The sequence below is a fragment of the Electrona antarctica genome (assembly GCF_951216825.1).
Source record: "Electrona antarctica genome assembly, chromosome: 14".
In the NCBI taxonomy this organism is placed as follows: Eukaryota; Metazoa; Chordata; class Actinopteri; order Myctophiformes; family Myctophidae; genus Electrona; species Electrona antarctica.
Genome location: NC_136795.1, coordinates 24,892,446 through 24,916,632, shown reverse-complemented (window position 1 = coordinate 24,916,632; position 24,187 = coordinate 24,892,446). Strand labels below are relative to the sequence as shown.

The 24,187-nt window shown below is 43.8% G+C and overlaps 2 protein-coding genes across 4 annotated transcripts; one reads left to right on the top strand and one right to left on the bottom strand.

The window, feature by feature from the left end:
- Positions 1 to 1,818: 1,818 nt before the first annotated feature.
- Positions 1,819 to 5,309, bottom strand: timm29 (translocase of inner mitochondrial membrane 29). Its single transcript, XM_079520669.1, has 3 exons — positions 5,080 to 5,309; positions 3,634 to 4,047; positions 1,819 to 2,725 (listed from the first exon to the last, which is right to left on the bottom strand). Exons 1-3 carry the CDS (start codon positions 5,204 to 5,206, stop codon positions 2,466 to 2,468), a joined length of 801 nt encoding a protein of 266 aa, XP_079376795.1. The 5' UTR covers positions 5,207 to 5,309; the 3' UTR covers positions 1,819 to 2,465.
- yipf2 (Yip1 domain family, member 2) lies at positions 4,827 to 23,512 on the top strand. 3 transcript variants are annotated; one of them, XR_013791579.1, is made up of 10 exons: positions 5,946 to 6,181; positions 8,229 to 8,294; positions 8,601 to 8,761; positions 10,531 to 10,611; positions 11,014 to 11,101; positions 12,886 to 13,002; positions 15,205 to 15,371; positions 18,717 to 18,899; positions 20,691 to 22,513; positions 22,901 to 23,512. XR_013791579.1 is itself a non-coding variant. In XM_079520667.1 (9 exons), exons 2-9 carry the CDS (start codon positions 8,264 to 8,266, stop codon positions 20,766 to 20,768), a joined length of 906 nt encoding a protein of 301 aa, XP_079376793.1. In that variant the 5' UTR covers positions 4,827 to 4,847; positions 8,229 to 8,263; the 3' UTR covers positions 20,769 to 23,512. The 3 variants fall into 3 exon arrangements, 2 of the variants coding, with proteins under 2 accessions (XP_079376793.1, XP_079376792.1); XM_079520667.1 differs by lacking the exon at positions 5,946 to 6,181 and adding an exon at positions 4,827 to 4,847 and having other exon boundaries at positions 20,691 to 23,512; XM_079520666.1 differs by having other exon boundaries at positions 20,691 to 23,512.
- Positions 23,513 to 24,187: the final 675 nt, after the last annotated feature.

Here is a 24,187-nt window from a genome sequence, read left to right as displayed (position 1 = left end):
GTTAAGCCCGGCACACACATTACGTCACTGAATGTCCGTCCACCTCCATTAACGTGCTGCAGTTCCACTTTTCTCCAGTAGGTAGTGGCAGCTTCAACGTTGGGTAGCCTTATTGGGGGTTTGATCGAGACGGATCTGTCTGATATTTCATATTCTATCCTAATTGGCTAACATTGGCTTCTAAATTTGCAGGATTGGCCAGTTTTGAACAAAATGCCTCATATCATGAACGTACCATGCAATTTACGTGAAATTCTGCATGCACATAGGCCCGGTCTTTGTGACAGGCGGAACAGTTTGCACGCCTGTTCTGTTAGACTGTTCCTTACAATGTCTCATCTGCTGCAGTGCTGGTGGTGCCTGCTTTAAATGGGGGATGTCGTCACACTTTACTTAACAGGCAACCCAAAAAGCTGTAGAAATAAGACATTCGTCCACATGGCTTTGTTGACATTCTGCAAGCATCTATGCTCTTCTGATTCAGAAAAAAAGGGTAAAAACACTGGCATACACTAGAGGATTATACCTACCAGCCACTCAAATAGTTATATTACTGGCACATTTTAAAAACACAAATCAGGGGATCCCTGGCACAACATATTTTCATGGGGGTCTGTGGCCAAATACATATTAATGTGGGGGGGTCTTTGTCACCAAATTGGGCAAGGTGCAAATATTCATTAGGGGGTGCCCAACTCCAATTGTGCTAGTTAAAACATTACCTGGAGAAAAGGAAGAAGGAACAAAACCCATTATATAGTCCTTTAAAAGGGAAGAGGGTAGACTAAATGGAATAGATAATGCCAGAATATAACTTAGAATAGAACTATTCAAATGCCATTTCAACACTTACAGTACATTTCAATGACACCAACTCAGAAGCCCCAGTGCCATCTATTGGCGAAGGGTAGACACTGCATTTTGAGAGAATGGAGTATTAAGTGTCAACAGTGAATGAATGATACTCAAACTTTTCAATTTCAAGGACACCCAGTTTGATGGGCCAACCACAGACTAGGGACACGTGCATCAGTAAGCAGAAACTGGGGATGGCAATGAAGGACCGGAAAGTCTGGCATGGCATTGTGAAATCCATGATCTCGACCGCAGTCGAAAAATGATTGCATACAGATACAATTATCTCTGGAACCCCAATCTACACTGTACAATCCTCTGTATTCATTTGACTGCGAGTTACACCTCCACTGGCTGCCCATCATGAAGGTCGCCTTAACACCAGGATGTTATACTACGATTAAAATGAATCCTGCTGCATATTGTCATAAAGTGCGCTTCATTTGGCAGGTGTGAAGGCTCATTCAAATTCTGGTTCGCCAAAAGAAAAACAGGTTTCGCTTAGCGTCTAAGCGCACCCGACTTCGATTCACTGCAGGTGTGAATGCAATCCGCATCAAATAAAGGAAATGAAGCAAACTTTTCGTCCTAAGTATTACTCAAAGTCCAATTTTAACACCATAGATTTCACTGTGTAGTTTATGAATTGACCACATTGATAAAGTTCCCTGCTGTGGTTGACAGCGCAGTGTGAACGCAACCGCAGTAAATTAAAAATGCAAGGGGTGAGAATGCGAACAAAGAATCAACTTTAACAATTCTGCTCAACACATAAGGCCCTGCATCCACAGGTTGAGATCCACTAACCTAGACCAGGGGTTCAACATTTTTGACTGGGGACCCCCGGAAATGCTTTGGCCATGTCTCGAGACACCCGCCCCTCCCCCAATTCAAATTGACCACTACAATAACCTTAATAATAGAGTAAATATGACAAACAGAAATAAATACTGAAACCAGATATAATCATTAACGAAACTTTAGTTTATGCATGTACTACCGGTATGTGTACTATGTAAACTCTTAATTTCCATTTTCCAGCAATTCAGGTGCAATGATCTGGGGACCTCCCAAAATAATTTGGCGACCCCCATGTTGAGAACCCCTGCCCTAGATGACATTGCAATTATGAGTCATCGGTAAAACCTGCGAAGGAAGTGGGGAAGGGGCCCAAGTTGTTTCCAAAATGGCGTGTGTGCCTAGAGCCCATTATGAGTCCAGTCCAAAGTATTTGTCACACATTATATATCACACAGGACACACCCAGTGAGACGAGAGACATGATTGGTCAATTTACCACATGAACACCATCGTCCCCACTCTGGCCACATCATGATAGCAAACATTCGCCGAAAATAACGCAATTTTTGTGAAGGGATCTTGTGTTGATAGTCTTCAACGTTTTGCCTCTTTGCCGGAAATAGCCAATGTAATCTTGTAAATCTGCACTTTTTCAGCTAATGTTCCAAACAAAGAAAGAAACAAATGTAACTCTGAGGACCCCCTAGGGGTTTCGAAACCCCTGTTGAAGACCCCATGATATAAGTGGCAGATTTGAGCTCGTCTGCTTCGCCTTTAATGTTTGTTTGCTTAATTTTATTTTTTAATTCTCACTGCGCTGAGCTTTCTTTTTGCTCCTCTTCTTCCACCATTTCCGGTACTACAGCAGCATCCTGACTGCTTTCTTTTAGCTCCGCCACTTCCTCCTCCATCTTCAGAGGCAGCCAGGAAGCCTTATGCAAGCTCTCGTTGCGTTCCACCTCCTGGACAGTGGGGGGCAGTGTGGTTTGCATGTGTGTCGGGAGGCTCTTAAACTCCTCCTCGTTTATGTCATAGTCCTTCATCTTCTTGTCCAGCATCCACCAGCGTCCTGCAAATATAGTACATATATATTTTTGAGTGGTGTAAACCACTCCTACAACTGGCTTTTTTGTGCAGAAAAAATGAGCATGGTTGCTATGTTCACCCTGTTGTAATGACGTAATGAAATCACACCCGGGTGAACAGGGTGAACATAGCAACCATGCTCATTTTTTCTGCACAAACAAAGCCAGGTAATGAAATCACATCCGGGTGTGATTTCATTACGTCAGACATGATTTCATTACGTCAGACAGACCTTACACCACTCAGTTCACACGGGTGTGATTTTTCATTTATATATTATAACTCAACTATTACTTTCATGTGTTTTTAGGTTTTTATTGATTCAGAATGGTCTCGCTCAGCGACCTTGCCGATAGGTAACGCTCTGATACACTGTGGTCCGTCAATTAAATGATTCCCTGCCGTCCACCGCCATTATAAGGGCAATCTTAAAACGCGTTTTTCTCTGAATTGAGGTGTTTGAACAGAACGTCGGTTAGTGGCTGATTACACAATCGTTGCTACCTCGAGGTTACAATATTAATGCTCCTGATGACTTATAAAAAGACGGTAGCCACATTAGCTTTAGGGGATTTTGCTTCCGGTTAATTTTGGGGTCTTCAAAATAAAGTGCATTCTGTGGCATATATGAACCAAATAAGCGGCACATAAGCAGTCTCGCCCCTACGAGGCTTCCCTCCCCATATTTCTGGCATGTACTGTATACTTGAGGGGTGATTTCACCATTATGCCACACAAGCACATTACCTATTTTTTGGATTCGAAATGGCGATTTTCATCAAAAAGCAACACATTTGCACGCATGTGGTACCTATAGTAAAAACATAACAAGCCATTCATTTCATCATTTTATACCCTCAACAAATAGTCAATCTACAAGTTCAACCTTACCTGCGAAGCCCACGTCCAGCACACGCTGAGGCAGCTCCCGCCACGGCACCGTTAGGTTGCTGCAGCTGGCCTCGTACAGACTGATGCCCGGGTCGTAGTCGGCGCGCCACGCCAGCGAGGCCACACCCAGGCTGAGGTGACGCAGCCGTCCCTCGTTGTGCAGCTTGGTCAGGCTCTGCACGTGGCCGTCGGAGGCGCCGTTGCGTATCCACGGCGACAGGAGCCCCAGCTGGTTGGAGGATTCGAGGAACGTGGCGTGGAGGGAGTCCTCGCCGGGATTGGTGTATGCGCAGGCTGAGGCTCCGCCCAGCAGGCCCAGGTAGGTCAGCGCTTTGAGCGGTCGCTCCCAGGCACCGACCACCACCTCCCTGCACGCCTCCTTGTAGTCCGATACCAGGGTGCGACACCACGCACCTACCAACACACGCATGGAGAGATACACAGGCAGGTGAGAACCACACTCTTACCAGTACCAACACACCGTGACACACACACACACACACACACACACACACACACACACACACACACACACACACACACACACACACTTCAGAGGTGGCGCTCAGACTGGTTCTCATGATAGTACATACGGGATCAGCCGCTGTTTAAAAGTCAATGGCGTTTACTAAAGCATCATATTTACATTAGAGTGTGCATGGGAAGAAAACAGAGAAAGTAATGTACTAATGTCTGCTTTATTTCAACTGCAACCTTAGCCCCATATGTGCCCTCTCCCTACGCTCATTCTGTAGCTCCGAGATGAGGTCACACACAGGGCCCCTCCCACCCCGTTCAGAAACGGCGCATGTTTCCACACGGAACGATTCTTACCCTTTTCTAAACAATTAATCCAAAACGTGAAGGAGCAGAAAGGGTTTACACTAATTCAAATTTAGCAACGTCCAAGAAAATCCAACTTTAAACGGTTACACGAGCGTCTAGCGGTTGTTTAGCATGTTTTTCAAGGAAGTTGAAAAGCTTTAGCGCCTCCCCGGCGCCTCCCCTGGTCGAACATTTCCAACTGACTTCAGTTCACTCGACATGTACGCGCACACGCACGAATCCCTTGATAAACATGGAAGCGGCTGACTAAACAAACTGCTGTAACGCTCGTAACCGTTTAAACTCGGATTTTCTTGGACGTTGCTAAATTTGAATTAGTGTAAACGCTTTCTGCCCCTTCACGTTTTGGATTCATTGTTTAGAAAAGGGTAAGAATCGTTCCTTGTGGAAACATGCGCCGTTTCTGAACGGGTGGGAGGGGCCCTGTGTGTGACCTCATCTCGGAGCTACAGAATGAGCGTAGGGAGAGGGCACATATGGGGCTACTGCAACCTCAGCCAGTTGAGTGAGTGAGTGAGTGTGTGTGTGTGTGTGCAGTGTGCACGCATACACTTTGTAGTCTCTCTCTCTCTCTCTCTCAGCGACCGGCCAGTCTCTCACCTGCTCTGCTGTTTTTAACCCTTTCCCACCGTGTCGCGGTGACCTTCGCAGTGACGGCGGTACACAACGATCTCCTCTTCATCATCACCACCACCTTCATCGCCCATGAGCTCTTCATTGTGACCATAGAGTTATATGATTGTGACAGACAGGAACTTCAATGTCAGCGCTCATGTGCAGGGCAGGCAAGATGGCGCATGACGCGATTGTGGCTGTGTGACAAAGATGGTGGAGAAATGCAAAGATGTGCTACTACCTCGGTCCTCGGCTGCAGTTTACCCCCAGTTAAAAATAAATACATCTTTCTTTCTTTCTTTCTTTCTTTCTTTCTTTCAACATGCATGTGGGTGACTGCGTGTCCTGCTTGAAATGAAAATGTTTGAGAACCACTGTTCAAGCACAAGCATGTCGTCACAATTATACATAATAATCCACTCCAATCGATTCGCAATTATTTGAGATAATCACAATAATTTTTTGTCAATCGTTTTAGTCCGGCAGCCGACAGGCTTATTTTGTTTAAAGTGGGATATTTGGTAGTTCAACATTTCAACAAGTTCAACATTTCATTGTACTGTGTTTCGTGCTATCGGCTGCCACCTGCTGGAAAGAGCGGGGTAGCGTCCACTTGCCACATCTGCAGTTCTACAGAGCCTGCAGTTGTGTGCACCATCTTTGCTGCAAATCGCGTCGCTGATTGGACCGTCCGTGTGTGATGTGTCATTAAAGGACGCAAGCATGTTAAACAAGTGACAAATATTAGAAATATAGTATGTTTGCAATTTGATAAATATGTACACTTGTGTATGTGATCAAAATGAACAAATCTACAAAGTCACAACGCGTCGCCAAACTTGTATCTTACACGGTGAGCGTGTAGACTGTAGAGCATAGTTATATAGTATAGATCTGCTCAGAGCCATATGCATATGGATCGTTCTGCTCTTTATGTTGCGAACTTGCGACACACTGCGCATGCACCACAGTGACCACACAGACAGCAGCCAATCACGCGGTTCGCCTCGAGAGCCTTTCGACGTGTCCGGGTCACGTGACAGCATTGTGTACGTCCGCGTTGAGCTGCTGTTACCGTGATGTGAAGGTAATCTGTCATACTACATAATATGATATAACATTATACATGTTAACAAAGCTCGATAATGTTTAGTTCCTTTAACGCTAATTGGTCATTGTTGTGTGGAAATCCAGTGGTTTAATGTGAATGAACTCCACCTGTGTGTGCTGGTAAACACTCAAATGCAAACATTTCGAACAAGCTGTGTTGTGTTTGATCTGGCAAGACAATGGTTGCCACATCCCTGAAATTAAGGGCCCTATTTTAAGGGAAAAAAAGAAGAAAAAAAGGCACATCCAGAAAATGACTGTACATTTTTCTGTATTTACGAATCACTGGAGCTCACTGGGGGGCATTGGCCCAACATAGCAGATCTACAAGCTCACACAACACGTCACGATGTGACACGCTGTGAGCTTGTAGATTGGCTGCTTTTGGCAAAGAGATTAATGTAGACAGAAAAAAGCGTTCAAAGTGCAGAGACAACTCACAATAGGTTTTCCCAAGTCTAGATTAGAGAGTTTAAGTGGTTAACCTATGTATGTAAATTACATGTTTGAACTTATATATACCCCTCTTCTTTATCACTCCCTCTCTTTCTCTCCCTCCCCTCCATCTCTCTTATCCCTCTCTCTCCCTTCTCTCTCTCCATCCTCACATCTAGCAATGTTGGCCTGCACATCCACTCTACGTCTCTCTCTCCCCTCTTCTCCCCCACCTCTCTAGGCCAGGAGGCTCACCTAGGTCTCTCTCTCTCTCTTCACCACCTCCCCTAGTATACTCACTGGCATTTACTGTATATCGGCTTACATCTAGCTCTCCTCTTTCCCCGAGCATCAAACCTACTGGTCCATCAGTAGCTATTAGAAGGCATAGAATCAGCCTTCTGAATAGCGAGCATCAAACCTACTGCTCCATCAGTAGCTGCAGTAGCTGGTTACTGACTCTATTGAAAGCCCTGATTAAACATGATTTTCTCCCTTTGAATAGATTGATGGCATCTGAAGCGGGTGCACCGCCACTTATATTGGCTCATGTGGCTCAAACGTTATGCAAAGCTCAGCCTCCCTCACACGGGCCTGGAATTCAGCCAATCACAGTCAATTACGGGCCAGGAATTCATCCACCACAGACAATTTAGCATAGACAATCCATATGGCTCTCCTTTACTCTCCCCCTTCCTCTGCTTCCCTTTTCCTTGCTGCCACTTATATTTGGCCCATGTGGCAAAAACGTTATGCAAAATTCTAGCGCCCAGGATTGAGCCAATCATAGCGTGGTGTGATACACTTTCCAGCCAACCACAGTGCAGATTGACACATGCCATTCGTAGCAAATAAAAATTGGTGGTGATTGGCTACAACACAAATGATTGGCCAACGACACACCCTCCAGCCAATCACCTCACGGCATGACACCTCTTTCAACCAATCACAGTGCAGGAATCCAGCCAATCACGGCACAAGTTGATAATGATAATAATAATAATTAGTAAAACATTTGTAGAGATCTGCTATTTTCACTAGTTACCTCTTTTGGCCTGATGGAGGCCTGATGAAGGTAACTGGTTGGAATAACGTGTTCCTTCCATGCGCTACGTCCAACCGGGGAAACTCCCCCCTGTCAGGTGAGAAGAAGCGGCTTGGACTCCTCATGTATTGGAGGAAGCATGAGGTCATGAAAGCAGCAAATGCAAAAAAACAAAAGAAAACTAATCTTTTACTTTAACTTAAAACATGAACCTTGGTTGAAAATAACAATAAAAAACAAAGTTGTCCTTTAACCACTTTATCCATTTATATGGTAGCTATTCAAAAATAGCAGATCGACAAGGTTACAGCACGTCACTTCGTGCCATGCTGTGAACTTGTTCATCTTCTATTTTTGAAAATGTTTTTTAACAAAAATTATCTTCCGGCAAATCTTCTCTTCCCTGACGCAAGCTGTTCAGTCTGTCTGTGACCAAATACAATACGTAATGATTTGGTTTCACCAGGATGATAAAGGGGTGCTGTTCTGTTCATAATGACATAATATGAATATTGAATCTAATCCTTCAAATTGTTCCCTATAGGTCTTGCATGAGGTTGCAGTTATTCCACAATTACAATGGCGAGTCCAGATGATCTGAAATTCCAAGGTAGGCTTTCCACACATTTAAAGCATTCATATTATCATTCCTGTCGGATGGAAACCTTGTAACGTCCAAAACAAACTTTTTTTTGCTGCACAGTTGTACAATTAAAATGAAAACATACTTTGTAATTTGTACTTTTGATGACTTAACTGTGTGTGTGTGTGTGTGTGTGTGTGTGTGTGTGTGTGTGTGTGTGTGTGTGTGTGTGTGTGTGTGTGTGTGTGTGTGTGTGTGTGTGTGTGTGTGTGTGTGTGTGTGTGTGTGTGTGTGTGTGTGTGTGTGTGTGTGTGTGTGTGTGTGTGTGTACAGACTTTGAGGAGGTGGCAGGCCTGCTTGCAGCAGCACCGGGAGCGTCCACTGTTCCTCTGGTCACCTCGCCTACTGCAGGAGACGAACGGAGAGGTTCCACTGGAGGAGACGTGAAGGTGGAGCTGTCTGATGACGAGGAGGGACAGGAGGAGAGCTCCGGGGTTAGTCCTCTCGTGTGCTCCACTCACTCACTATAGCGGTGTAGTCGCTCCAAACCTCTGCCCTAAACACCCCTCTGGTGTTGTGATGGTGGACATCATTGATGTTTTTGAAGTAGTTTGGGAGGGGAAAATCAGGGAAATCACAGCACTTTTTACCAGCTGCTATGCAATAGCAAGCTGAGTCTATAATCAATGTCCAAGCTATTCCTCTAGTCCAGTAGTCCAGCTGGTTTTCTCATTGGCTGATGTATGTGCGCACCGCAAATATGTTCGGGCGGAAACGAACGACTCAGAACACAATAGTTCCGCCTTAGAGAAGTTTGGTTCCTACCTGAACTACTGCGCTGAAACTGACACAGAGGTCTGGGCCATGGCTCAGCGGTCCAGGCACCTTGGCTGGTAATCCAGTCTGGCAGTGTGCCACGGGTTCGACTCCCGATCCCGACGGCCTTTACTGCATGTCTTCCCCCCATCTCTTCCCATTTCCTGTCAGCCTACTGTCTGTCCCTCCATAAAAAATATAAAATAAAGGCGAAAGCCACAAAAAAACATAAAAAAGGGGGGGGGAAAAAAAAGAAACTGACACAGAGGCAGTTATAGCGGACCCCCGCAAATAATAATAATGCAGCTCGACTCATAACGACTAATTTCTTTTAATATATATTGTTTAAATAATTGTATACATTTAAACAAACCAATCTAAGAAATTCCATAAATAAAAATAAGAAGTAGTGAAAATAGCTGATCTAGTACAAGCTGCACGAAGCGACGCGTTGTGCGCTTGTAGATCTGCTATTTTCACTAGTTTGGGTCCCGGCCTCCCAGGCAAATGTCTAGTCTCTCTTTTGGGTCTTGACCTGAAAAGTTTGGAACCACTGCTATAGAGCATCGCAGTCCCGCCCCCAGTGACGACACCAGGCCCAGGAATGAATCCCAATGCATCTTTCCCATAGACATTTCAAAAAGTATTTATTTAAATGCGTTGTACGAAGCACAAAGAAGAAAAACAACAAAAAAAGTGTTGTAACCTGCCGTTTTTTTCTACTTTCTAATTCTTTGTTTGGCCCAAAACATTGTGTTTATTGTCATGATTTGTCACGACAAGAGTTGGCTTTGTCCGCGGCGTAAACATCTTTAAATAGTTCTGAAAAGTCTATGAGGAAAATGAACAGGGATTTATTTTCCGGGTCTCTCGCGGGGGCGGGACTGCGGCGCTCTATAGGCCGGGATTCAAAATAGACCCTTAATTACTTTGTCAGTTTTTTCTTTGTATATTATGTCATTATCTGCCTTGTTCAATGTTTTTGTTTTACCGATGTTCAATGCCACAATTACATACCGTAGTTAATTGCAGCTATTTGTATGGCAGGCAGCGGTTTCACAGGTTTAGCACTTTCATTCCTCTGTTGCACACCCACAGCCAGGCAGGGACCAGGGGCATCACCCTGGGGACGTCTGCCTGGCCGTGCACCACCATCCACCTCTGGGGGGACACCACCTCTGGGGGGACTGGTGCCTCACGCACCGGGGGTCCCAGAGTACCCACACTTAACAGCTGATGATGTGGTGGTCGGTGGGGTGGGTGGGAGAGGCTGAGCAAGCTGTCTGTGCATTTATGTATGTATGTGTTTGTATATTGTCTTTATCTGTGTACTGTACGTCTTATGTATCGTGTATGTTACGGGTCCCCCTCTAAAATGAGATGAGATGCAAGGGGCTATCCCTTCAATAAAATCTTTACAATCTCTTTGTCATGTCTGTGTTAACAGCTCCTAGGAGGCCCACAGCCAACCAGTGGATTCTGGACCTTTGAATACTACCAGTCATTCTTCAATGTAGACACTATGCAGGTACGAATGGGCCACCACTCTGTGCTACACTGTGCTAATGGCCTTTTAAAAATATGTTATTATATGGGTGGGCGGGGGGGTCCTTGGGAGGGTTCCAGCTTCCAGGGGGTGCCCAGCAAAGTTAGTTAACATGGCATCAACAATATCTGTAGCCAACTTATCCATTATATGTTGGCTATTCAAAAATAGCAGATCTACAGGCTATTTTTGGAGACATTTGGAAAAAAAATGAAATATGTTTGAATAATTTAGATTAATTTCTTTTTAATAGATCTTCTCTTCTGACGGTCCCTGGCACAAAACATTTTCAGATGGGGTTCCGTGGCCAAATGCATATTAATTTAGGGGTGCTTGTTGTCACCGATGTCACCATTTGGTTTTCACTCTTTTGACACATTGCAGGTATTGGACAGAGTCAAAGGGTCGGTGATGCCATTCCCTGGGAGGAACTTTATCAAACACTACCTCAGGAACAACCCAGATCTATATGGTAAGCACTGATTGATATTGTGTAGAGCAGTGGTTCTCATCCACGGTTACCATCCACGTCACGTCTGATTGACATTGTTAATTTTTAGAACCTCATGTGATATTATGCTACGTAAATATGTGAGGTCTCACTCTAAGATCCAGTACATCATGAGGAAAATTTGAGAGAATATCCGTTTCCTATTAGGACCGAACTTTTTTACTTGGCGTTTAAACACTTGAACCCCAGCACCCTCACACTTGGCAGGAAAAGAAAGAAACAAACCCCCAGGAAGGATCCCCCCCCTTCCTTCCACCCACATGGGACAGGTGCAGCACAATGAGCACATGCCAAGTGGGAGATATTCAAATGCAAAAACTAACAAAGGAACAAAACTTGTCAATAGTGTTTGATGTACTTGGCAGAAGCCTTGTGTCACTATCGTGACACGTTGTAAGCTTGTAGATCAGCTATGTCTGCTTTTTTTTCCTTTTACCTTTTTGTTAAGTATAAAAATAATGAATGCTAGTCGTGACAGCCCTAGATATCCGTGATATCAATCCAACTAGTCATACAGAACACATGTTTACAAATAATCACATCCGTGTGAACTGAGCAGTGCAGGCTGCTCAACAACTGCTGTTATAGTTATAGTGCTCAGTGTGAATGGTGCATTTAGGCTGCTCAACAGTGCCACTATAGGTCACCCAGGGCCAGGGGTATTGCAGCTGCTCGTACTCCAGACAGACAGACAGACAGACAGACAGACAAACCTACATGCGGCCAGTCATTGGAGCAGTTAGGCACCGCTCAAAAACATTTGCATGTGCAGATTGTGCGCACAATCCCGCACATGCGTGCAATGTGGGGTTCTCAGCTGTTGTGTTAGATGTTAGAAGGGGGTATCCAGTGCTATTGAAAGAGAGTTCCGTCACGCTTTCATCTCGCCACTCGTTCGATCTCAATGAGGAAGTTCCAAACATTAGAACTACGATTGGAACTTCCTCATTGAGATAGAATGAGCATTTCCACATTCCATTCTTACAATGGGAGTCTATGCAAGTGATGTAAGTCTCTTAAAGGGAAAGAAAAAAAGTTTGAAAATAAATCTGTGATTCATTGTGTATGGCAGTAGACGGGTTGGTATGGAGAAAGCGGATGTCGGGGGAAGGAAGCTTGGGAGCTTGACTGTCTTACTTTGGTAGACTAGGTTAGGGTTGTGTGGTTGCAGTGATGTGTTTACAATTTAGGCATTTAGCATTTGACACTCTTAATCCAGAACGACTGTGTTCCTCCTCTGCTTTTGTCTAGCAGGGATATTCAACTGCTGGCCCACAGGCCAAATGCGGCGTGCAGGGACCTTTCTTGACAATGGACGCAACTGTGTCCCTTTCCGGGAGTCCCTGGACGCACTAATCAGTACTGCACTGTAACAAGAATCCACGTAAAATCGTGGTTAAAAAAAACAACAATCCACGGATACAATCATTTTGCATGACCACATCAGACCTCATCCGACATTATAAACAATAAAGTCCACCACGTAGACATCGTTGGAAAAACAAGATAGAAATGATAATCAGCCTCAGAATTCGTTAGGGTAATTTCTTTGAGCATAACTCTGTGTGTGTGTGTGTGTGTGTGTGTGTGTGTGTGTGTGTGTGTGTGTGTGTGTGTGTGTGTGTGTGTGTGTGTGTGTGTGTGTGTGTGTGTGTGTGTGTGTGTGTGTGTGTGTGTGTGTGTGTGTGTGTGTGTGTGTGTGTGTGTGTGTGTGGGGGTGTGTGGGTGGGTGGGTGGGTGTGTAGGGCCATTCTGGATCTGTGTGACGCTGGTCTTCTCGGTGGCCATCAGCGGAAACCTGTCTACCTTTCTGAGCCAGATGGGAGACCCCTCATACCACTACAGACCCCAGTTCCATAGAGGTAAGATGGGAGACCCCTCATACCACTACAGACCCCAGTTCCATAGAGGTAAGATGGGAGACCCCTCATACCACTACAGACCCCAGTTCCATAGAGGTAAGATGGGAGACCCTTCATACCACTTCAGACCCCAGTTCCATAGAGGTAAGATGGGAGACCCCTCATACCACTACAGACCCCAGTTCCATAGAGGTAAGATGGGAGACCCCTCATACCACTACTGACCCCAGTTCCATAGAGGTAAGATCCACAAAAGCTCATGTTTTAATAATAGTAATAGAAAAACTGTCCGTGTCTCAGGACGAAATTGCAATGATACAAGAAACAGAGCTACGAGGCAGAGAAAAGTCCCTACCAGGAAGTGAAACTGAGTTTTACGTCCATGTGGTTTCCGCATGATTTGGAATCCCACCAACGCTCCAGGATCCCACCGCCGATCCAGGACCCGCCTTACCGCGTGTCTGATTGGCTCCCGGGCAGGCATAGTTTTACTGAGGTTAGGTTTCTGGTTGAAGGATGGTTTAGGTTTAGTTTGACTGAGGTTAGGTTTAGGGTTAGGTTTAGGCATAGGTTTAGGCTGCAAAAACGAGAACTGTCAATCACAGCGACTACTGGCCAATCACAGCAGGGTTGGTTAGGGTTAGGTTTCGGCTGCAAAAACCATAGATATATATATATAAACACTAGATGGCTCAAGGCGGAGTTTCTGACGTCGTTCACCCGGCAGCCATCTTACTTCGGGGCTACAGTACAGTATGTTCAATGGCAGCTCAAACAGAAACAGTCATAACTCGCTCAAATCTTGACGGATTTACAAACGGGTTGGTTTATTACAAACGTTGTCAACGTGGCTATGATTCAGGACGCTTATCTGCTTAATTTATGTTTTTTATATGAACGTCGTATAAAATCATATACGTATGCGGACGTCTCTGACGTTTATAACAAACCAAACCGTTTGAAAATCGGTTGAAAATTGAGCAAGTTATGGTCATTTAAGAGTACATGAGTACATGTTACCTCTTATACACAATGTTATGTGTCCCGAGGTAAGATGGCCACCACGTAACGACGTTGCTCTCCATTGGCCAACAGCGTGGGTGAGCTATCTAGAGTTTATATATATCTATGGCAAAAACGAGAACTGTCAATCACAGCGACTACTGGCCAATCACAGCAGGGTTTCCTGGAGCTGTGGTGGGATTCCAAACCACGCGTGGTTTCCACATGGATTCCTTCACAGGGAGTTTCAAGGTTGATCATAGGTTAGCTAAGAGTGACATCTTGTGGAAACACTGAAAACACAGTTTGGACGTGTTACATGTCATTGGCAGGATTAGCCATTGGAAGAAATGGCCGTGTTACATGTCATGACCCTTTGGTCCATTTGGTTCCATTTGTACACTGAGAGTTAAGGGGGTCCTTGAAAATACAACATTTGAGAATTACTGTCCTAGTGGACTCCTAATTGTGTCATAGTAAATCAGTGTCATACATATTCTGAAGAGAATCTGACATTCAGTGTTATGATCAAAATAAGAGCATTATAATGTTGTGTAAAATAGAAAGTAAAAAATGTGCCACGGACAAGCCCAAGTCTTTGCCACGGTACAGACGTAGTGATTGTGTCTATAGCAGCGGTAGTGATCCTTCATGGTGTTCTCTGTGTGTTAGTGTCCATAGCAGCGGTAGTGATCCTTCATGGTGTTCTCTGTGTGTTAGTGTCCATAGCAGCGGTAGTGATCCTTCATGGTGTTCTCTGTGTGTTAGTGTCCATAGCAGCGGTAGTGATCCTTCATGGTGTTCTCTGTATGTTAGTGTCCATAGCAGCGGTAGTGATCCTTCATGGTGTTCTCTGTGTGTTAGTGTCCATAGCAGCGGTAGTGATCCTTCATGGTGTTCTCTGTGTGTTAGTGTCCATAGCAGCGGTAGTGATCCTTCATGGTGTTCTCTGTGTGTTAGTGTCCATAGCAGCGGTAGTGATCCTTCATGGTGTTCTCTGTGTGTTAGTGTCCATAGCAGCGGTAGTGATCCTTCATGGTGTTCTCTGTGTGTTAGTGTCTATAGCAGCGGTAGTGATCCTTCATGGTGTTCTCTGTGTGTTAGTGTCCATAGCAGCGGTAGTGATCCTTCATGGTGTTCTCTGTGTGTTAGTGTCCATAGCAGCGGTAGTGATCCTTCATGGTGTTCTCTGTGTGTTAGTGTCCATAGCAGCGGTAGTGATCCTCATGTACGCCTGGCTGGTACCGCTGGCCGTGTGGGGCTTCCTGACCTGGAGGCAGGAAGCTGAGAGGCAGATCGGCGGATACTCCTTCCTGGAGACGGCCTGCGTCTACGGCTACTCCCTGTTCATATACATCCCTACGTCTGTGAGTACTGTACTTGAATGATTCATTTTGGCAGGAACGTTTGATTTAATTTTGGCCCCATTTTAGCAGTGGTGGTCACTGGTGGAAAAAGTACTCGCATTACACTATACTTAAGTAGTGTTGAGTATCAATCAATACTGCAATAGAGAAATACTCTGTTACAACACGTGAAACTCTGGAATTAAAAACGAGTAAAAGTACAATGGTATTGGCATCAAAATGTACTTAACACCTTTACTGCGTTAAGTCATAATAATAAGTTACGTTCACTAACCTTTGAAGAATCACAGCAAATTGTCGTTTGTTACCGAGTTGAAAAATAATCCCCTGGAGTGATGCGGAACATCAACACAGAGCAATGCAAGATGGAAAAAACGCTGTTGACTTGCATTGAACTCAGTTTGCCCTTGCAAGCCAGTGATAGGTTGATTTCCGGTTATGTCATCATAAAGCGTCGTCCTCGTCACGATGTCCGCGACAAAGCTGGTATTTTTTTAAAGTTATCAAAAACAGCGAATGAAACGTATAAAACAAAAGGCGGGTTTAGCGGTTTCATCAGGGAAAGACAATGGGAAATAAACGGGTTTGGTGGGTTCCACAGGGAAACTGTTAAAGGTCATATAGACAAGTTTTAAGCCAAATTTTAAAATATATATATATATATATATAGTTACATGGGAACATTCTCGGTGTTACCCCACTGTCATGCTTCCTCTGCTCCCGCCACAACAGAACTATGGCCTATACAATTTTGCGCCTGACCCACCACTCAGACTGCCGACTTGCACACACACACACACACACACACACACACACACACACACACACACACACACACACACACACACACACACACACACGGTGACGCCCGTCGCGGATCCACTGCTGCTTTCACTTGATCACTTCCACCACTTCCGATATCAACAGCCCACGTAAACTTTCCAAACTACTTTCGATGTGCGTGCGTGTGTGTGTAAACTACTTTCGCTGTGCACACGTGTGTGTCAGCATGTGTGTACTGTGCGTGTGTGCACGCGTGGCCAAGTGCACATTTTCAAGAGCACATTTTCAAGAGCACATTTTGAGTGGGGATGCAACCGTCTTCAGTTCGCTATAAAACACAACACGAGATACAACTGTCTTGAACGTACGTGGTCAGAGTGCTCTGTCTCTCCTTAGGTCTCTACCAACTCGTCTCCCACCCCCCCAACACACACACAAACACTGAGCGTGAAGTGGCTACAGCGTGCGGTCAGGCGAAAACAACTAATCTACAAGCTCACAACATCACAGGTTGCAAAAGCCATGAGTTCTCTCAAGCCAAAGCTTGCAATTGGATCTGTGTTTCTCCTGTGTAGATGTCCTCAGATTGATTGCAATTCTTGTCACACTGTTTACAGTGAAAGGGTTTTTCTCCAGTGTGGAGACACAGGTGTGTCTTCAGATTACCTACTGATTGAAACTCTTGTCACATTGTTTACAAAGGAAAGGTTTCTCTCCAGTGCGGTTAAAGGGGCATTCCACTCATTTTCAACATTTTACTATGTCATTAACCCATTCAGGCCTGACGTCAAAATTTAAAAAAAAAAGTTTTCTAAATCATGACAATTTTCGGAAAGATTTGAGGCACATTTTAACGGTTTTTCAAAAATAGCAGACCTACAAGTTCATAGCGCGCCACTCGGTGGCGTGCTATGAGCTTGTAGATCTGCTATTTTTCAATAGCTAAATTATAACAATGTTTAAAACACCAAAACGGGTTCCCGCCCCAAAATGGGTTAATGGTTAATGTGGTTAAACGCTAACGTGACATGGATGCGTTCCAGGTCTCAATGGATTAATATACCTTAGAGCTGTTGTGTGGAAATAATAAAAAAGTCCCCCCATTCTGTGTTTCCTAGAACTGTAAGTATGAAAAAAATCACACCCGTGTGAACTGAGTGGTGTAAGGTCTTATATAGACTGATCAGCTGTGGTCTGACGTAATGTCTGACGTAATGAAATCACACCCGTGTGAACTGGGTGACCATAGCAACCATTCTCATTTTTTGGTACGAACAGACACAGACAAACTAACAAAGCCAGTTGTAGGAGTGGTTTACACCACTCACAAATCATTAACATGGTGAAACACATCTTGATGACATCATCAAGATGTTTCTTCAGATTTCTGGACTCACTGAAACTCTTTTCAGTAGTAAGGTGTCTCTTCTGTGTGGGTAAGTCGGTGTGTCTTCAGGTTACTCCACCAAAATAAACTCTTGTCACAATGTTTACAGATGTGAGTTTTCTTTTCTGAGAAAGTACACTGATGTAGTTGATCATTGTAGGATCTTGGTTCATCTTTGTCTCCTCCTTATGTCTGGCTGGTTAAAGGGGTGATGATTGTAGGATCTTGGTTCATCTTTGTCTCCTCCTTATGTCTGGCTGGTTAAAGGGGTGATGATTCGCTGAAAATCTGCTGATGAGATCTGTCCATTCTTCAGAATTGTTTTGGTAACGGATTTCATCGTGGAACCTCTTCATGAGTTTATGGAGGGCGACTTCTAAGTCTGAACACTTAGATATCCTCCATACTGCCATTTGTAGTCTGTGTAGTCCAGCTTTAAGCCTTCTGCCTCAACCCTCTCGTCATCCTCATGTCATCATCATCACGTGTCATCATCACGTGTCATCATCACATCAGTGGTATGGGGTCCAAGCTCCTACAGGCCTTCTAAAGAGGTGTCGCTAGCAGCACTGGTTGTTTCACTGCCTGGTGTGGGAACTGCACTGTCCTAAACCACAAAGCATTGCAATAGGTCCCCTCCCTCCTCCCCCAAAGCATATGCCCATATATAGTCATATATGGAAATCTGGTTTTGCAGAACCGCAGATCCAACCGCTATGCCAATTCATGGTCATTCAAATAATGGGCGTATGTTGATGACATCAGACGGGGAACAAACAGGGTACAACAGGAACTCTGACAACAGGTACGAAGATTGGTAGTATAGTTCATCTAGTGCAGGGGTTTTTTGAGTGGTGCAAACCACTCCAACAACTGGCTTTGTACCCGTGTTTGTTCGTACCAAAAAAACGAGCATGGTTGCTATAACAATAAATGTGTAGTTGCACCACTCAGTTCACACGGGTGTGATTTTTTAGTTATTTTGAGGCGCCAGCCCCTCCAACGTCTGGCTTTCAGAATGATGTGGCAGCCAAGTGTCTATGGCTTGTTTAATTTGTTTTATTTTATTTCAATAGAAAACAACTCTGTGACCCATGGTGATAGCGGCCGCTAGCGGCAGTGATGTTTACATGATTATTACAGTTGTATTTAGCTAGTCTTTCGTTTTAAACCAGGTGTTATGGATCATCCCGGTGGAGTGGCTGCGTTGGATTCTGATCGTGGTCGCCATGGTGATCTCTGGCTCGGTGCTGGCTTTGACGTTCTGGCCGGTCGTACGTAATGACACCAAGGTGACGGCCGTCTCCACCCTTGTGACAATCCTGCTGCTGCACTCACTGCTGGCCGTCGGATGCAAGGTAGTGCCTAGGGCTGTGTCACCAATCAGGGTTGGGATCCTTTAGGATTTTAACCATTCCGATTCCTTAACGATTCCCTTTAATGATTCCTATATATTTTTTAAATGGACCTTTGCAGGTTTCATTTGGTTCCATTCTTACACTCTCAAAGTTATGAGTGGAGTGGCCATAGCTGAGTGGTGGTTAGTGAGCCCACAAGGGCTCACTAGTCTCACAGGTTTGATGCCTGGCCAGACCAGCAATGTGTCAATGTGATCAAGACTCTAACCCAGGGGTAGTCAACTAGATTAGGCCAGGAGCCACAACTGAAAATGTGTGGGTTCTCAAAATGCATTTTGTGTTCAAACACAAATATTTATGTAATTCATTGTGCACCATCTTAAAATAGATGTAGACTTATTTGACAGTGCATAAACATAATTGCCTTGACATTAATGAACGTCAACGAGCACACACACACACACACACACACATGCACACACTCGCACACACACACACACACACACACACACACACACACACAGACACCAGCGGTACTCTATTCTAAAGTGACTGGTGTCTGTCTCATTTATACTCCAAAAGCCCTTGAATAAATATGATATAATTTGATTAAAGATTACTGTCATTATGATAATCTCACACTATCACACACACACCATACCTGTAACTTTCATTAGCTCCAAGGGCCACTAGGGGGCGACATTTGAATACCCCTGCTCTAACCCCTATTTGCTCCCTGAGTGACGCACAATGGCTACTAACTGCTCTAGTGATTATAGGATGGGTAAATGCAGAGGACAAATTTCACACACGTCCCTCTCTCTCACACACGTGTGTGAGGGAGAGAGAGAGTGAGAGAGACCCCGCTGTGCCTGATCCACAGTGATCCAGATAAATATCAAACATGTTTGAAAATGGTCAGGGCTTTTTATATCAGGCTTTTTTATGTAGCTTGATTCAGTATTCATTATATAGAGCACCGAAGTCCTGACGTCACTGTCAGTAGAGGGCGTCAGTCCCCAGGTTCGTGTACTTTTTTTTTGCATTGTAATCTCCATAGGGGGATTTTAGATCGCCTCATATAAGAACTGTGTTTGAAAAATAAACCGATCACCGGCCTTTTCACTCATATGGATATGAAGCATCGACTGAAGGTGGAACTGTACAAATATACCCAAAGAGTAACAAAATAAGCGTTAGAAACGAGTCAAACAACCCAGAGACTACATTTCCGGGTAGGCAGGGTGGCTGCATCTGCCCGTCGCACAACAGAAACCGAATGATAATTACGTTTATTTTTATTTTTATTTTATTGATATTTAATGTTTCGTGGTTAGTACGAGTCGAGTCACCACCAGTTGAGCTTACGTCAACGAGGAATCTCAGGAACGCAATGTGTTGACAGCTGGGCATGACGTATATTAGCAGCGACATTGCCTTCATATGTAGTTTCAAGGCTTTTGCGCCCACATTTTCTCCAGAAACTGGCTGTATCAAATATGAATGGACAGCCGGGGTGGTCGGTTTATTTTTCAAACACAGTTCTTATATGAACCGACCTAAAATCGCCCTATGGAGATTTCACTGCAAATAAAAAAAATACATGAACCTGTGTATATGCGCCCTCTACTGAAAGTGACGTCAGACTTCGGTGCTCTATTATCTTTCTATATAAACCCATTGTAAGTTGTAACTTCAAATTCAATCTTAACCATGTTAGACTCATTGAAAACACACAGCCCTGCTTCTGGTGACTGATATTGTCCTTCTAATGCCTCTCTCTCCTCACAGATGTACTTCTTCCAGACTGCGGTGCACAGCACCTCAACGCTGATCCCCACTGTGCAGCCCACCCAGCAAGTCCACTAACCCCCTGCTTCTCAACGGCCGCTCCACCAAAGACCGGCGGTCCAAAGGCACCGTTTTACACACTTTCTTTGCGTCTAGCATTTAATTGATTGTTTGATTTGTTTCCATTGTGCTCCATGTACACATTCAACATCTTGACCGGGACCCAAACTGGTGGAAATGGCAGATCTACAAGCTGTGAGCTTGTAGATTCTGTATATTCACTGTATATTCACTACTACTTATATATATATATATATATATATAATATATAATATATTATTATTATATTATTATATGTGTTATATGTTATATTTTGAAAACTGCCCACCCCCCCTCTCTCCTCTCTCTCTCTCTCTCTCTCTCTCTCTCTCTCTCTCTCTCTCTTCAAATAGGTATTTATTTATTTTTAATGTCGAAACAAAACCCACTGTTTGGGAAACACTGATCTAGACCAAGCAACGATACAAGAAACAAACTGTACAAAAAGATGACATATCAGAAATAAGCCTTGTATGCCTTAATTCATTATAATTGCCCTCTACTGTACATATATAACTACAATTAAAAACACCTTAAATATTTTCTTTATTTTAGAAATAGTTCATCTTTTTCCCAAGGGACACATCAAGTTGATGATGTCATATGTCCATGTGTGTTCCTATGGAATGCATGTGCTAATAAAACATTCAAAATATTGCTTTACCATAGGAAGTACTAAGTTGTGGTTTTTGAGCGGCGCAGGCAACTCCCAACACGTGGCTTTGTGTGTGCCCCTGTGACGTCATGTGGCAGCCATGTCTATGGACGTTTTACTATGCTGACATAGTGGGTGTCACAGTACACTATGATGTAGTGGGTGCCACAGTAAACTGACGTAGGGGCAGCCAAGTCTATGGACTTTTTACGGAACCTTGGTGACACTTGATGACTTCATCATACACGATCATCATGATAAAAGGTGCCTCTCACTTCAAACACATTTTTTTTCTCGTTTTTTTGGGGAGCTAGCCCCTCCTACATCCAGCTTTTAGTTACCGTCCACTAACTTTGTCTTAAACAAACATTAAATTCCCATTGACAATGAATGGTTAAATTTACGTCATGATGATGTATACAATGATAAGCGCCCCTATTTCTAAAATAAAGAAAATATTTAAATGTATTTAATTCAATTTTAGTTAGAGAGGGCAATTCTAACGTATTAAGGCTTATTAGCCACGGATCCTTTTAACTTCTGAAGAGGAGTGCCGGTCAGTTTGATCTTCCTATCTTTGTGTAACAACCTGCTAATTCACGCTGTCCGACGCTGAATCGTTAGCAAGTGGTGGAAAAAGTACTAAATTGTTTTACTCAAGTAAAAGTGTCAATACTGCAATATAGAAATACTCTGGAATTCAAAATTTACTTGAGTAAATGTACGAAAGTGTTGGTATCAAAATGTACTTGGAAAGTATTATGCAGAATGTTCCATTTCACATGACCACACATTGAGGAACGTGAACTAGCTTTATGCCCCGGGGTGGCCCAGGGACTTTCGCCCTATAATTTTAGACCGTTTTCAAGGGCTGACGTACAGCAATGTGTAGAACGAGGCATCAAGCTCCATTTATACAGCGGCGGAAATAGCCGATCTACAAGCTCATAATGTGGCGCAATGTTTGCTTGTAGATCGGCTATTTCCGCTGCTTAATTCCATCGTGCGACAAAGTATATATTAAAGGTACTGTAAGTGATGGTCTGTGCACGTTTGTTCAGTAACAGAGGTCTCCCTGTCTCCAGCTCTATTATTAAAACAGAAAACATTGTCATGTTGGGATACCAATTTTATCCAATCAGAAGAGAGTATTCATACAGAAAAAATCACACCCGTGTGAACTGAGTGGTGCAAGGTCTTATATAGACTGATCAGCTGTGGTCTGACGTAATGTCAGTGACCATAGTAACCATGCTCATGTTTTTTAAATCACCCGTGTGAACCATGCTCATTTTTTTGGTACGAACAAACACGGGTACAAAGCCAGTTGTTGGAGTGGTTTGCACCACTCAAAAAGTGAAATGACAAATACATGAGCAGACAAAAATTAAATTTGAAAACTGACTAATATTTAAGCTGATGAATGGGCTCTATGCACGCACGCCATTTTGGAAAGAACCTGGGGCCCTTCCCTACTTCCTTCACAGGTGTTACCAATGATACTAATGAAGGCTAAAGAATGAAGGCTCTGTGCCAATCTGGTCAAACAGAGTCAGGGTTCTGCTATTGTGCAAGGCTGGCTCACTGGAAATACTGCTACACCAGTGGGTCCAAGTGTCCTTGAGTGGGTTTCAAATGGCCCTATAAAGGGCCATTTCAGAGTTATGGGGGTCCTTGAAATTAAAGTTAACCGAGTTAACCTTAATAATATCATCGGTAAAACCTGTGAAGGAATAGGGAAGGGGCCCGGAAGTAGGAAGAGTTATTCTCCATGTATAGAGCTTTGCTACTCTCTCCTGATTCAATGACATTTCTTACCCACCTGCAAATGTATTTTCTGTTTATTAAAGAGCTGAAGAGACGGGGAGACCGTTGCTGACCAAACACTCTAGAAATGTACTTTCTAAAAACTAAAATATCACAGTACTTTGAGCTTGTGCAGATCTGCTGAACACTGGATAGTTCTATTATATAATGACCATGTTGAGTTTGGTATGGAATGGTTGCTTGCTCAATTTATTTAAAGATGAACTTGTGCTTCACATGTCAATAAATATGCTCTTACGTCATGAAGTACTCCATGTTATCCATTGGACAATTAAGCTATTTATTAATATATCGCCACAGTCAGGCATAATAGTCTTCAAGTTTCAACTATTTTATTTGATCGTGAATTAATGTCATATTGTATACTTCTTGAGCGTGTAGATCGGCTGTTTGTGCTTTAGCCTGTCTGTGTGTTTTATATAAATATTTAACCAATGAAAAAGGTTTCAACCTGATATACAGGCGTGGAATGCTTAGTTTAAAGTTATTCTCTCATTTGGTGTTTTTTTTCTCCGATGATGGTGGTGGAGAGCGCTGTCTACCATGTACTGCATCCAATATCTGCCATAGGCTGGGACGGGGTGGCCATTGGGAAATTTGGGACAACTCCAGTCCTGAATAGCCTGAATAGCACTATGTAACAACTCTATAGCATATTATGTCTGAGCTTGACTATATTATGTATAAGGGAGACCATGAGTTTTATCCTGGCATTTATCAAGGCAGAACCGCCAGTCAAAGTGAAGACTGGCCAACCACAGCGCGTCCTCTTGGGTAATGAAGTCTATGGGCACAAGCACATTGTCGCCTCAAAAAACACCTAGAGCAGGCGACTCTTCCGGGTTTCTAAACAGCTGGTGGATGGAAATGACGCTTGCGCGGCTTTAAAAAAATCGGAAACGCTTTGCAGACGCTA